The 12,430-nt window shown below is 41.7% G+C and overlaps 1 protein-coding gene across 3 annotated transcripts in view; it reads right to left on the reverse strand.

Annotated features, from left to right (window-relative positions):
• kif5b (kinesin family member 5B) overlaps positions 1-12,430 on the reverse strand; it is a 99,198-nt gene that overhangs the window by 31,164 nt on the left and 55,604 nt on the right. For all 3 annotated transcript variants that reach the window (XM_033045376.1, XM_033045395.1, XM_033045386.1), the window contains exons 11-16: positions 12,017-12,165; positions 11,046-11,218; positions 9,432-9,500; positions 8,217-8,423; positions 7,757-7,900; positions 212-397 (exon numbers count right to left, since the gene is read on the reverse strand). In XM_033045376.1, coding sequence (XP_032901267.1) covers positions 212-397; positions 7,757-7,900; positions 8,217-8,423; positions 9,432-9,500; positions 11,046-11,218; positions 12,017-12,165 — 928 coding nt within the window. The remainder of the gene's footprint in view (positions 1-211; positions 398-7,756; positions 7,901-8,216; positions 8,424-9,431; positions 9,501-11,045; positions 11,219-12,016; positions 12,166-12,430) is intronic.

Below are 12,430 nucleotides of genomic sequence, written 5' to 3' on the forward strand. Positions count from 1 at the left end.
CTTACTGACAGAGTAATATCTTTCTAACCTAAAATGATTTCCGGCCATGATATAAACAAAGTGAACAGATCCGTTGCTCACACTGATTAAAACAGAGGGTTTGATAAAGTTCTGTAAGAAATGCTTTGTCTTAACTTTCCTTTGGAACAAAATTATTGCTCGTAATATGCATAAAATTAACCAGCCATCCATTAATTATGCCATCAATTACCTGGGAGATACGAAGTTGACAAGCTGCCAGTTCCTTTTCATTCTCTTCTAATTTCTGGTTACTCTCGACCTGCGTACCCTCCAACTGCTTGCAGCGTTTTACCATGGTCTTCACTTCAGATTTCATTTTACTAATGTACAGCCGTGCCACTGTAAATTCTTCATCCAGGAGGCCACTTCCTTCAGGCTGTGGAGATATGAATTTACATTCACGGAACGTGTCACAATGTCATCACTGATCCCAGATAAACAGATTGCATTCATTAATAACTATAGTAAATTACTGTAGTAAAAAAATAACAAATAGTAGCTAATATAAATAATTCATTTTATTGAGTCCAGAGACTACACACAACTTGGTTTATCTTCTATCTCAATAAACGATCAAACACCATTTGAATGAGTCACATGTTGGAAGATATGACAAAGAAGTTACACTTTAAAGAATATCTTGCGGTTGAAGAAGGGCACGGAGGGGTGAACGACAGGAGGAAAGGCAGAAGAAGAGGAGAAGCAAAGAGAAGATAACTGAGGGAATTCCAGCACTCAAGATATAGGCCATCATTGGTGGATGATTGAAAAAGCAATACACACAAGAGAGCAGAAATGGACAGATCTGGGAGGATCGAAGATTTTGGAGTGATACAATTATTTATTGAGACTCGAGGATATTATTCAATTGCAAACCTCATTCTGGAGATTTCCAGTGATGTGCTGTGCTTTGAACCCAATTTGACATCTCATCACCAAGATAAATCAAATTTGCAAGGCACCTATTCCTCTGAAGATTAGCCAATTCAGCTTCTCTGTCTTCCTTTAGTTAAGTCAAAACTGATCTGCACTTCAATTGCAGTTTCTCAACTTTGTCCTTTTTCCCTGGTAACTTTATCCAACATAAATCAAGGAGCACTAACATTTGAAAAACATTGCCTTCATCCAAATCTTCCTTGCAAAAATTGTTTCTTAACCTCACTGTGGTAACCGACTCAAATGTTCTACCCCACCCTCAGGCACAAATAAGCATTGCCATCTTACATACTGAATCTTCAGACGTCCTGCAAATTCTTCAAATTTAGCCCTTTGTGGTATTTTGGAGAATATGCACAATACACCTGTGGGAATATGGTGGAGTGCGTGTTCATACCTGGTATGAATCATCTCTTTGTTTGTACAACGACTTCAATAAAGAATCAATTAAACTGGAAATAACGACCAGGTGATCCGTTTTTTTAATTGTTCCAGGTTTTCACAAGCTCCAGTTTCACTCATAGAGACAAGTTCTTACTTTAATGTAAGGCAATATCAAACTTTTCCATTGTCCAACTTTCCGTTGCCATGACTACACAAGCAGGTAGGGGTGAACTTACACAGAGGATAAAAAACGGAGTCTCCAGTCGTTATTTCCAGTTTAATTGATTCTTTATTGAAGTAGTTGTACAAACAAAGAGATGATTCATAGCAGGTATTCCTTATTCTCATACAAGCTGTATTTTCCGTTCTCTCTCATTAAAGTAAGAACTTGTCTCTATGAGTGAAACTAGAGCTTGTGAAAACCTGGAACAAAGGATCTGCCTGACGCCGTCAACTGGACCGGCATTTATCAGACTAACGGAGATTGGAAGCTTCGAAAGCCAACGCGCAGGGAGGGCGAGTACCTACAGCATTATGCTTTATTGGAACAGCTACTATAAGAGAAGCTGTATTGGAACGGTTGCTATAAAAGAAGCTGTATTGGAAAATGGCTGCTACAATGGAGAATTGAAAAGTGACCTTGAGAATTATAGTGATATCTGATGTTTTGAATTCCCGCTCAGTTGTTTTGAATTAAGCATACGGCTGTAAGCATACGGCTTTACATCAATACGCCTTAAAGGGATAGTGAGCCAGTATGTCTAAAGCACAGCCAAAAGAGGGAGATGTGGAACAGGATTCTGGAAAAGAAAGAAGAACCATTAAACTCACCGACAAGGGCCAGATATTGTTCATGGAAAGGTATCAGGTCAAGAAACATGATATGTAAACAAACTAACAAGTTAATTGAAAAACTGAAGGAGCTCATGAAATCAGATGAGAATGTGAATGAAGTACAATCTAATCTGGTTCAATTAATCAAGCTCTGCAATGAAGTCAGAGAAAACCACGAGTCATTGGTGAAAGTACCACTGCCTGAAAGGGAGCTTGAAAGGCAAAATCCATGGTTTCAAGAAAGAATGGACTCTTTTAATGGTTTTAAACAAGATGTAGAAAGGTGGTTATCTGAAGTTGGACAGCAAACTACACACACTATAGTTGAAAGTGCCATACAACAAAGTGTTGTGGAATCAGAAGAAATTGGACCCGAAGACAGTATTTCAAATGTCTCATAACGAAGATCGTCACAAATCTGGTTCTGCATCATGTGCATCTTCAAGGGTCTCTGCGCGTATTGAAGTTCAGGCAGGTGTTCCAAGTTATCTTGGAACGGGCTGTCGCCATGAGGAAAAAGCACAAGCTTGAGGCACAAAAGGAGCAATGGAAAAGAGAGACTGCGCTGGCATCAACCAATGCCAGACTCGAGCTTGAGGCACAAGAGAAATATTTTAAAAGTGACATGGAACTGTTGGAACTAGAGACGGAGCTGGCGACAACCGATGCAAGGTTCAATGCACTTGATGCCAAGGGGTCTAGAAGCAGCTCTGGAGTATAGAAACATAGAAAATAGGTGCAGGAGGAGGCCATTCTGCTCTTCGAGCCAGCACCGCCATTCACTGTGATCATGGCTGATCGTCCCCTATCAATAACCCGTGCCTGCCTTCTCCCCATATCCCTTGACTCCACTAGCCCCTAGAGCTCTATCTAACTCTCTCTTAAATCCATCCAGTGACTTGGCCTCTACTGCCCTCTGTGGCAGGGAATTCCATAAATTCACTACTCTCTGGGTGAAAACGTTTTTTCTCACCTCAGTCTTAAATGACCTCCCCTTTATTCTAAGACTGTGGCCCCTGGTTCTGGACTCGCCCAACGTTGGGAACATTTTTCCTGCATCTAGCTTGTCCAGTCCTTTTATAATTTTATATGTATCTCACGGGAGGAGTTTGTATGTGAGAGAAGGGGCTGCTCAAAAGGAAACATCAGCGAAATTAAATCTACAGGCAGATGAATATTTGCGTGATCATGTGCAACAGGTTGTTCGACCAAAACAAACAGCTCTCAGACCACCTGTTAGAGCTCATATGAGCAGGGTTATGCAGGGGCATGATAGTACTACCCCCCCTGCACGAAATGATGGAAACCAATGTGATATCTGGAAATTAATGAAGAAGCAGAATGAGATTACTACTCTTCTGGTTCAAAAAAATCTCTCTTCTACTTTACCATCAAGAGACATTCCTGTTTATGATGATGATCCTTTGCAGTATGAAGTTTTCATTACGGCATTTGAGAAAGCAGTGGAAAGAAAAGGTAATGATAAGAGTGATTGCGCGCATTTTCTGGAGCAACACACAAGAGGGTATCCAAAAGACTTAGTCTACAGTTGCCAACATTTCCCTCCAGACGAGGGCTATCAAATGGCAAAATATTTCCTCAAATAATATTTTGGTAACGAACATAAGATTGCCAATGCACATGTGGTCAAGGCCTTTGCTTGGTCAATGATCAAGCAAGAGGATGTGAAGGTAGTGCATGTGTTCTCGCTGTTTCTTAGAAGTTGTTGTAAAGCTATGGAACATTTCACCAATATGGAGGAAATGAATGTTGCTTCCAATATGAAGACTATCCTTCTGAAACCGCCTTACAAGCTCAGAGACAAGTGAAGGGATAGGGCATGTCAGCTACAGGAAGAGCCTGGACGTCAAGCTAAATTTTCTGACCTGGTAGACATCATGGAGAGGCAAGTAAAGATACTGCCAGATCCACTTTATGGAAACATTCAGGATGTTAGACCAATTGCAGCTGTCAAGAGCTCTACTTTTGCTAAAGCAAGAGAAAGATCGGGGCCAAAGGGAAGCAGTTTTGCAACAGCTGTAATACCTGAAGAAACAGCAGTGCAAGTAAATCCGACAACAGGTGGAACGAGAAGAAATGTATCAACCACTAATACTCAAGGTTCTTGTTTGTTCTGTAATAAAAGTGGTCACACATTAGGGCGGTGTCTACTGATCAGGAAGAAGAGGCACAAAGAATAGATGGACATCTTAAGGGAGAAGTGAGTCTGCTTTGGATGTTTGAAGAAAGGGCACATGAGCAGAGACTGCAAGAGTCGTATGACTTGTGACATGTACAACCAAGATCATCTTGAAATACTTCATGTTAAACAAAAGAACACAGAAGAAGATGGAGCATACAGAACAGAATGAGAAGCCAACTGTGAGTGATGCCGTTTCCTCATCCAAGATGTGTGGGCATATTGGGGCCGGTGATGAAACCTGCATCTTGTCCATCAAACAAGAAAGCATCAGTTTGCCGAATAACCGTTGCATTGCAGAGCAGCGCATCCAGAGACTGAAACGCAGGTTTGGCAAGAATGAGAAATTTCATGATGAATATACATCTTTCCTCACAGAAATGATTGATAATGGTTATGCTTAAATGGTACCAGTGGACCAGCTGAATCGAAGTGATGGAGAGCTCTGGTACATACCACACCATGGGGTGCATCACTCAAGAAAAGGTACCTTGAGGGTGGTCTTTGACTGTGGTGCAGTCTTCAAAGGAACATCACTTAACTGCCAACTGCTGCAGGGTCCAGACCATACCAACTCACTCATCAGATTCAGACAAGAATCAGTTGCTTTGATGATTGATATCAATGCAATGTTTCATCAGGTCAAGGTATCAGAAAAGCATATTGACTATTTGCGATTCTGTGGTGGCCTGAGGGTGATGCACCGCAAGGTCTTGTTGAAAACCGGATGAAGGTACATCTTTTTTGGAGTAGTGTCATCATCAAGTTGTGCCAACGTTACATTAAGGAAGACTGCTGAAGACAACGGAGATGACAAACACAGTAAATAACAACTTCTATGTAGATGATTGTTTAAAGTCCATGTCTTCAGAACAGGAAGCAGTTAGAATGGCAGCACACCTTACTTCCCACAGCCAAATGGGAGGATTCATGCTGTCAAAGTGGATCAGCAACAGCCGTGCTGTATTGGCATCCATTCCACTAGAAAACAGAGCCAAGGAGACCAGGGAGATGGACTTGGACAAAGACAATCTGCCTATGGAAAGGGCCCTGGGATTGCACTGGTGCATTGAAGCAGATGTGTTCATGTTCAGAATTGCGGCACAGGAACCACCATACACATCTTGTCCGTGGTTGGCTCTGTATACAATCCTTTAGGATTTCTAGCACCCTTTACTCTGCTAGCCAAGCTGATTATGCAGGAGCTCTGTAAGGAAAACCTCCGATGGGATGAGAACATATCCCAAATCTTCTCTCAGTGATGGACAGGATGGTTAGCAGATATCAATAAGATGTCGGAATTTAAAGTGGACCGGCGCATGAAGCCCGCAAACTTTAGTCAAATCAGATATGCACAGCTGCACCACTTTTCAGACACAAGCGAAAGTGGCTACGGTACCGTTTCATATCTAAGACTGGAAAATGATAACCCCCCCCTTGACTCCATCCAAGGACCCAAGCAGTCTTTCCAGGTGTGGCAGAGGTTCACCTGCACCTCCTCCAACCTCATCTATTGCATCCGCTGCTCTAGGTGTCAGCTGCTCTACATCGGTGAGACCAAGCATAGGCTTGGTGATCGCTTCGCCCAACACCTCCACTCGGTTCGCAATAACCAACCTGATCTCCCGGTGGCTCAGCACTTCAACTCCCCCTCCCATTCTGAATCCAACCTTTCTGTCCTGGGCCTCCTCCACTTCCAGAGTGAGGCCCATCATAAATTGGAGGAGCAGCACCTCATATTTTGCTTGGGTAGTTTACACCCCAGCAGTATAAACATTGACTTCTCCAATTTCAGGTAGTTCCTGCTTTCTCCCTCTTTCCCCTCCCCTTCCCAGCTCTCCCACAGCCCACTGTCTCCACCTCTTACTTTCTTCTTCCCAACCCCCCTCACCCCCACATCAGTCTGAAGAAGGGTCTCGACGCGAAGCGTCACCCATTTCCTTCGCTCCATAGATGCTGCCTCACCCGCTGAGTTTCTCCAGCACTTTTGTCTACCTACAAAGAGATGCACGTTGCACTCATAATGGGAAAAGACAGATTGGCACCATTGAAATAAATGATGATTCACAGAATGGAGCTTACCGCTGCAGTCCTTGCTGTCAGAGTGGACATAATGCTGCGAAAGGAATTACAGATACCACTGGATCAATCCATCTTCTAGACTGATAGCACAACCGTGCTGAAGTACATCAACAACGAAACCAAACGCCTCCGAACATTTGTGGTAAACAGGATCTCTTTTGTGAGGGATGCTACTAAATGATCACAATGGAGATATATTGGCATGAAAGAAAATCCTGCAGATCAACCCTCTAAAGGACTAACAGCAGACCGCTTCTTAAGCAATACGAGATGGATCAAGGGACCAGAGTTTCTCTGTAACCCAGACAGAGTAGCCAAAACTTAACTTGGAATCTGCAATCTCTGCTAATGATCCAGAAATCAAGCAAGATATCACAGTGAACGTCATTGTCAAGGATATATTGAACCCAACAAACTCTCTAATCACCCATTTCTCATCATTGAGGAAGCTGAAGACTGCGGTATCTTGGCTTCTTAAAGTAAGGATAATGCTTTTGCAGTTGACTCGAAAAATAACCAGATCTGGGAGCAGATGCAGCGGAGGCAGAGGAATTGAGTAGAGGATATTGTCTTTGCAAGAGGCAGGGTGGGAGGAAGTGTAGTCCAGATAACTGTAGGAGTTGGTAGTTTTGAGGTAGACAGCAGTCAATAGTCTGTCGCCTGTGATGGAGACATGTGATTAAGAAAGATGGAGAAGATTCAGAGATAGTCCAGGTGAATTGAGGGTAGGGTGGAAGCTGGTGAAGTAAATGAAATCAACAAGTAATCGCAGGGGATGTAATACCTGTCCCTATACCTCCTCCTTCGCCTCCTGGACTACTTCAGCACTGGGACTTTTTTAGTACAGTAACAAACCGTTTCAGAAGCTTTGAGCCTGAATGGCAATACAACAGCAAGGTTTCATTCTCAATACCAAGTCAAGTCAAGTTTTATTCGTCACTTGCACATAAAGTGCAAGCAAAATGAATTTGCCAGCAGCGGTACAATTAAAAAAGAACACACAATACACAATACACAATAAAAAATTAAGGTAAATGTGGAAAAATTATATTCCAGATAACCACAATGAACTCACTGGTTGACAGTGACTGCTTGAAAACCAACATTCAGATTTTACGACTCAAAAAGCTGGAGTAACTCAGTGAGTCAGACAGCACGTCTGGAGAAAAGGAATAGGTGACGTATCGGGTCGAGACCCTTCGTCAGACTAAGAGTCCCGCTGAGTTGCTCAGCTTTGTGTCTATCTTTAGTTTAAACACATCTGCAGCTCCCTCCTACACATTCAGATTGATTGCCTACCTTAACATCATTGTTTCCAACTGCAATTCCAATTTCTGCAAGATCCTTTAACAATGAAGTCATCATTTCAGTCACTCGTTTCTTTTGGTGATTGGTCATTTCCTTCAGTTTTTGCAACTCTGCATCAATTGATGTCAACGTAGCCTGCAACGGCACAATCAGATCAACATATAAAAACAATAGATGGAAAATACAACATGAAAAAAACTAGTCTAAAAATTAGAATCAGAAATCCCAGCCGAGAATAAACAAAAGTCGCTTTGATGTGGGAATGATTTCTGTGTGGGCTACTAAAACCGGGAGAAATACCCCTGCCATCGCATAGATATTCGATGACAATTAACACAGAATGTTCATCTTTATACCAAGCACAGTACCGAACATTTACTAAGAAAAATAGGCCCAGGCATTTCAGCACATGTATTATTTCAGAAATCTTGCAACAAGAGCAAATTCTTACCGATTTTTGACCCAGTTCATCACTTAATAACTCAAAATCTCTCGTCTTGTCCTCAACTTCTTGTGATTTCTGGTCGTAGTTCACTGCAAGTTCTTCCAAAGCTTGCAACACCTCCTTCACTTCCTCTTTGGAGGCATCATTCTCAGCCTGCAGGCGATTCAGCTCTGATTGCATGTTATCTTGATCTCGTCTGGTGGATGTCAGAAGCTGTAAAACAGACAAAGTAAGACCACGTAAACTAAATAATGTTTTATCTTCATATGGCCTGCTCTAATCTAAGTTACAATTGAAAAAAATTCAAAATATTGAAAACCATTGCAACCTCAATATTTAAGCCAGTTTATCCCAAAAGAATAAGTTTACTGCAGTGCATTAGTTTCTCATGATAGGAACAATTAACATTTCTTAATACCCCAATGTGCTTATGTGCCATTATATGACTCAGCTTGTACATGCTAGAATTTAGAAGATTGAGGGGGGAATCTTATAGAAACTTACAAAATTCTTAAGGGGTTGGACAGGCTAGATGCAGGAAGATTATTCCTGATGTTGGGGAAGTCCAGAACTAGGGGTCACAGTTTAAGGATAAGAGGGAAGTCTTTTAAGACCGAGATGGGAAAATCATTTTTTGCACAGAGAGTGGTGAATCTGTGGAATTCTCTGCCACAGAAGGTAGTTGAGGCCAGTTCATTGGCTATATTTAAGAGGGAGTTAGATGTGGCCCTTGTGGCTAAAGGGATCAGGGGGTATGGAGAGAAGGCAGGTACAGGATACTGAGTTGGATGATCAGCCATGATCATATTGAATGGCGGTGCAGGCACGAAGGGCCGAATGGCCTACAACCACCTATTTTCTATGTTTCTATGTATATGGTAGCAGTCCCAGGTATAATCTCCAATCTGATTTTGCCTGTGCTATAGGGGAAAGAGAGTAAAAGCAGTGGCAACATTAGTACAAATGGCCCAGACAATGCCAAGGTAAGCAGCAGAGGGGAACAAGAACAGAATTTTCAGAATGACCATTTTCATGCAAGGGCTTGTTTAAAAGATGTATGTGGGACCAAATAGGAATCAGCTGTGATGCTTTCCATGATTGAATATCTCAGCAACAGATAACAGCCTATACTGATTTTGAAGAGAAGGACATTTATCAGTAAAGATATCTGCCCAAGAATCAAGCAATGTCCATACAATACTCATGTCTCATCAAACTTACTTCTTCCTGGTCCAACATTTGATTTTTAAGTTTTTCCACCAACTGGCTCTGCTGGTTGATCTCCTCATCCTATAATCATAATCAAAAATATTCTACAGTCAGCAATACCACAAATATATTCTTGTACAGTCCAAAATAATGCGATGTTTTCAAGAGAGAGTTAGATTTAGCTCTTAGGGATAAGGGAATCAAGGGATATGGGTGCAGGTTGAACATCGATTTTCCAGCAACTGATGGTCCATCCACCCCTGTAATCTGGACAAAGTTACAAGAGCTCAGTTGAAATTCCCTGAGCGGCCACAGGTGGCATTGCGAGTGGCGAGCGCTCTTTCTGGTCTTGCCCCTCCGTCGTGAACGAATGAACTCAATCTTTTCTCCTAACTGTTTCGCAGAGACAATACAGTAAACCCCCGTGTTAACGACCCGCTTGTAACAGAAGATAGACACAAAATGCTGGAGTCTCAGCGGGTCAGGCAGCATCTCCGGAGAAATGGAATAAGTAACGACCCGAAACTTCACCTATTCCTTTTCTCAAGAGATGCTGCCCGACCTCCGAGTTGCTCCATTTTGTGTTTATCTTAGGTGTAAACCTGCATCTGCAGTTCTTCCTACGCAGTTATAACAGATGTTGGGTCGCTGCCGCCTCCTCCCCCAACCCCTTCTCCCCCTACCACCGCTGCCTCCTCCTTCTCCCCTGGAGTCACCGACATACTACATCTTGGAAGCAACAGCAGGTGAAGAGGGGAGGGAGCCCCACGGTCACCGAGCACGTACTCCAGTTTCTGTAGACAAAGTGCTGGAGTAACTTAGCCGAATGAACAAGTCTCATGAAGGGTCCCGATGTCACCTATCCGTGTTCTCCAGAGATCATGAGCCGCAGAATTACTCAAGCACTGTGTCCTTTCAGTGGGTGAAGTAGAGCTCGCTGGTGTGCCTTGTGAGTTAGGTATGGCGTTAGAACAGGGCGTCTAAACAGCCGGGGAGACGGTACGAGCCGTGGATGGGTTGGCAGATCATTCCACTCACATTCATTTTACATTTCATATATGTTTTATTTAAGTTTCTGGCCCTCCATGGTGCTTTAGAGACATGACAGGGGCGTCATTAACGGGCCAGGGGTGCATTGGCCTTTCATTATCACGTGACCTCTGTTGCCCCGGAAAACAGGTAATCCAGAAAGGCTCTGGAACCGAGGGTGCCGGAAAATCGGTGTTCAACCTGTACTTCTTACAAAAACCTCCACATAAACTTACTTTAATATATTTCTAACAAGAAATATCATCCAGTTTTACAATTACGTTTCTTAAACACCTCAAAATGATTCATCCCCTCAAACTGCTTAATACTGAATGGATGGTTGAAAACAGTTGAGATACCGGCTTTAAAATTGGACCTTTTAACATCGATAGTGAGAAGACCAATTCAATATTAAACGTGATCATTAACAGATATTAAAGCAGTATGATATTTCCAATGATATTTCTGAGCATGGGAAGCAGAAAGAATAATTCAATAATGAAAGCATAACATTTCAGCAGTAAAAATCCCACTCTTAAATGGATCCCTCAGTGCAGCTAATAAGGGAAACAGACTGTGAATTAGCACATCATATACCTTATCATCAAGCTGCTTGAACAGTTTGGAAATATCTGAATCCATCTTCAGTTTTTCTGCATCAGTGAGTTTGACAGTGGGAGTTTCATCTATTTTGTCATTTGTGAGAACAATCTCAAGTGCTTCTTTGTTTTTCTCTTTGTCATACTGTTCTTCCAGAGGTACAGTCTCACCTTTGGTAAATAACATCACGCATATAAAAGCAAATCCTGGTTAAACATTTCCACTGCATTTCATTAAATTTAATTATATCCGGAATACAAATGAACAGCAATGACAACACTAGAGGCACGTTAGACAACTGTTTTTGCTATGTCAAGTTGTCTCTGAATTATTAGCTTCCTGGAGGCAAATTATTATTTGTTTAGATTGCGATGAATCCCAAATAATAATGAACACATTGCTTGCTAGGCTGATGAAATCAGGACTTTCTTTGATAATGGCCTCTGGATTTTCACCTATGCCACGAGCAAATAATTAATACGGTCACAGAGTCAAGTGGACGAGGCAAGCTCTGAGCACAAAGCATTTTCATGAATTGATCCTAAATCCTAAATAGTCATTGAATTGATCACTTTTTTCTTAAAATACAACACCTCTCAAAAGTTGTTCATTTAAATCATGTTTCGACAACTTTGACTATGAGAGCAAGTTTCCATAACAAATGTAGTGGTTTCTTGTATTAGAATGCCTTAACATTATAATCGTTGGTGCAGAATAGTTTCTCTCTGGTCAAAACATTAAGATTTCATAATCTACAGCAAAACAATTAGAAAGCTTGTGTGGTGCATAAACATGGCGAAATGGTGCATTTAATGCTGTAAGCACATTCAGATTTTGATACGTTTATTACATATCCTGTATCTTCTCCCAGAAGATAGAAGTTAGAAAAGGGAATGGCCAGGGTGCAGGCATTACATTCATGGAATAATTTGAAGGTGCAGAGCAATTTGACAGAAAAGCTTGGATACCTTTGCGCCACCTATTGAGCTCATTTTCAAGCCACTGTATAGTATTTCTCAAGGTTTTGTTCCTGTCTTTTTCTCTCTCGTATTTTTTCTTCCATTGTTCTGCTGTTAGCTCAACATTAACTGTCACGGTGTTCTTAATGGTCTTGGCTCTATAAGAAAAAAAACAATTAAGCTGCTAAACTTTTTAATGTATTAACACACACACACACACACACACACACACTAGTGTTTTGAATGCCACGGACACAAAATACTCTAAACATCACACTTTTTATACTTGGGATAAAATACCATCACGCATACATATTCGGCATGATTTTGAGAATGTACTACATTTTGCTCACTGATAGTTAAGTCCCCATGGTAGACACAAAATGCTGGAATAACTCAGTGGGACAGGCAGTATCTATGGAG

This window comes from Amblyraja radiata, chromosome 2 (assembly GCF_010909765.2).
Source record: "Amblyraja radiata isolate CabotCenter1 chromosome 2, sAmbRad1.1.pri, whole genome shotgun sequence".
Taxonomy (NCBI): domain Eukaryota; kingdom Metazoa; phylum Chordata; class Chondrichthyes; order Rajiformes; family Rajidae; genus Amblyraja; species Amblyraja radiata.